This window comes from Nansenia antarctica (assembly GCF_963989245.1).
Source record: "Nansenia antarctica genome assembly, chromosome: 9".
NCBI lineage: Eukaryota > Metazoa > Chordata > Actinopteri > Argentiniformes > Microstomatidae > Nansenia > Nansenia antarctica.
Window position 1 is genome coordinate 30,880,472 of NC_137679.1, and position 2,500 is coordinate 30,882,971.

At 59.9% G+C, this 2,500-nt stretch overlaps 1 protein-coding gene across 1 annotated transcript in view; it reads left to right on the forward strand.

Moving 5' to 3' along the window:
- lrp3 (low density lipoprotein receptor-related protein 3) overlaps positions 1–2,347 on the forward strand; it is a gene marked incomplete at its 3' end in the record, with an annotated part of 27,341 nt that extends 24,994 nt beyond the window's left edge. The window contains exon 7 of the mRNA XM_080539684.1: positions 1,472–2,347. Coding sequence (XP_080395810.1) covers positions 1,472–2,347 — 876 coding nt within the window. The remainder of the gene's footprint in view (positions 1–1,471) is intronic.
- Positions 2,348–2,500: the final 153 nt, after the last annotated feature.

Here is a 2,500-nt window from a genome sequence, read left to right on the forward strand (position 1 = left end):
TCGTGACTTTCCTCCAGGATGAAGGCGTAATGGAGAGTCAAGCTTAGGTTAAGCTCTCCAGTGCAGTGCTCCTCTGAAATCCTCGGATTCACCCTTTTTTGGGGGGCGAAGCTATAGCTGCACAAAAACACAACTTCTTTTTTCTTTTCATAGCCAATATCAACGATATTCTTCTCTCTCAGATCCATGTCTCTGTCTCCTGTCATCCTCTGTGGCTCAGTTGGTATGGCAGCATGGCACTAACAACGCTTAGGTTGGGGGTTCGATTCCTGCTGTATGCACTCACTATAATGTAAGTTGCTTTGGATAAAAGTGTCAGCTAAATGGCGTATATGCCTGGCCTGGTTGTTATGCATCTGACGCCCTGGTTCATGTGTTCATTCCCATGATCACAGGCCTTCAGACGAGTGTCGGTGCTGTGGGTTATTTAATTAGCAGCAGGCTCAGTGAGTCGCAGATCTCAGCTCGCCGATGCTGTCTGTATCCCTCTCATTAGCCTAAGTGGACAATTGCAGCCCTGCTCCCCCCAACCTCGTGCACACACCCACACACACATGCCCACACACACACACACCCATGCCCACGCACAAAAGTACAAGCACATATTGATGCGCGCACACACACACACACACACACACACACACATATTGATGCACACATATATACACACCCACACACACACGCACATATCAATGCACACATATATACACACACAAACACACACACGCACATATTGATGCACACACACACTCCCCTCTCCCCGCCTCATGGCTCCGCCATGGGAAAGTAGCAAGGCTAGCGGGAAAAAAACAAAACACAGCTGTCGTGCCACCCGTCCTCCCACCGCGCTAACGCTCCATCCCCTCCGAGGGGAGGAACCAGCCTGGCTACTTGACATTCAGCGGTGTACATCGGCCGCCCGGCAGCGAGCGCACGGCGAGAGCAGAGCCAACACTTACGGAGGCGGCGGAGGGACCTGTTCCAACCCCAGACTGGCTGTAATAGAAAATGTGATCTGACATCAGCCGTCTGAAGACTAGATTTGGCTGGCGGTATTGATTGCAGTAAATAAGGCATCGCAAAGGCAGCGCCCCCCGTAGGACCGTGTGTGCGTGTGTGCGTGTGTGTGTGTGTGTGTGCGTGTGCGTGTGCGTGTGCGTGTGCGTGATGCGCGTGTGTGTGTGCGCGTGTGCGCATGTGTGTGTCTATGTATGAGTGTGTGAGTGTGAGAGAGAGAAAGAGAGAGTGTGTGTGTGCGTGTGAGAGTTGCGAGAATCTGATGTCTTTGTTGACGCTGCATCTGATGTGAGAAATGCGATGTAGCCATGGCAACGGTTTAGCATATCCTGGTGAGTGATCGACAGTTTTTGATGAGTGTTCTCTCTCTCTCCCCCCCCCCCCCCTCCCTCTCTCCCCCCCCTCCCTCTCCCCCTCCCTCCCTCCCTCCCTCCCTCTCCCTCCCTCCTCCCAGGCCTCCATGCTACAGAACATCCGTACAGCCATGCGGCGGCAGATCAGGCGCCACTCCTCCCGCCGGGCCACCTCCCGCCGCCGCCTGGGTCGCCTGTGGAGCCGCCTCTTCCACCGCGGGACCAGGCTGAGGGGGCAGATCCCCCTCCTCACCCCCCCCGGGACCACACACGTGGCCCTGGGCCTCCACAGCTACCACACAGCGGAGGGAGGAGGGGGCTGCCTGGGGGGTACTGGGGGGCCGGCACAGACCCCCTCCCCCTGCTCCACGGCGGCCCTCGGCCTGGCCCTGCAAGCGCATGCCGAGGCCATGTCCATGTCCCACCCCTCTTCAGAGTCCCCCGCCTCGCCTGCCTCCCCGCCGACCACCTCCGAGGAAGAGCTCTCCGTGGGGTCGCCGGAGAGCCAGGTCAGTGGGGGCAGCGGCGCCCCCCACGCCACCGACCCCCTCACCCGCGGGCTGAGAGACTTGGCGGGCCCCAGCAGACCCACGCATCCCCTCCAGGAGGTTTCGGGGGGGGGCTCCTACAGCCGCCGGGCCTCCAGGAAACTGGTGCTGGGGCTGGCCGCCAACCTGAGAGGGGTGGCCCTGAGACGGTACACACCCCTGGGGGGCTCGTCCCCGGTCACCCCCCCGGTCCTCTCCCCGGAGCCCCCCCAGACCCCCAGCCCTCAGCCCCAGGGACAGAACGCCACCTCACCCCAGACGTCCTCCCCCTCGGGGGCATCGGACGACAGCGAGAGGGGGCGAGAGGTGGAAGTGGCAATGCGGGAGGGGAGGGGGGGCAGGGGGGTGGGGACGACCAGGGGGGTCCCCAGTAGCGATGAGGACGAGGACGGAGACGGGGACGGAGACGAGTCTTTACTGATTTGCTGAGGAGGAACCTCTCACTGACCTCTCCACCCAGACTAGGACACCATGTTACATCACTACCTGACTGAACCATGGAGAGTCCCAACAGCCACTGTACACTACAGGGGAGGCTGGTGGAGGTAGAAATCGGAGGACAGGGCTCATTGTAATCCATGG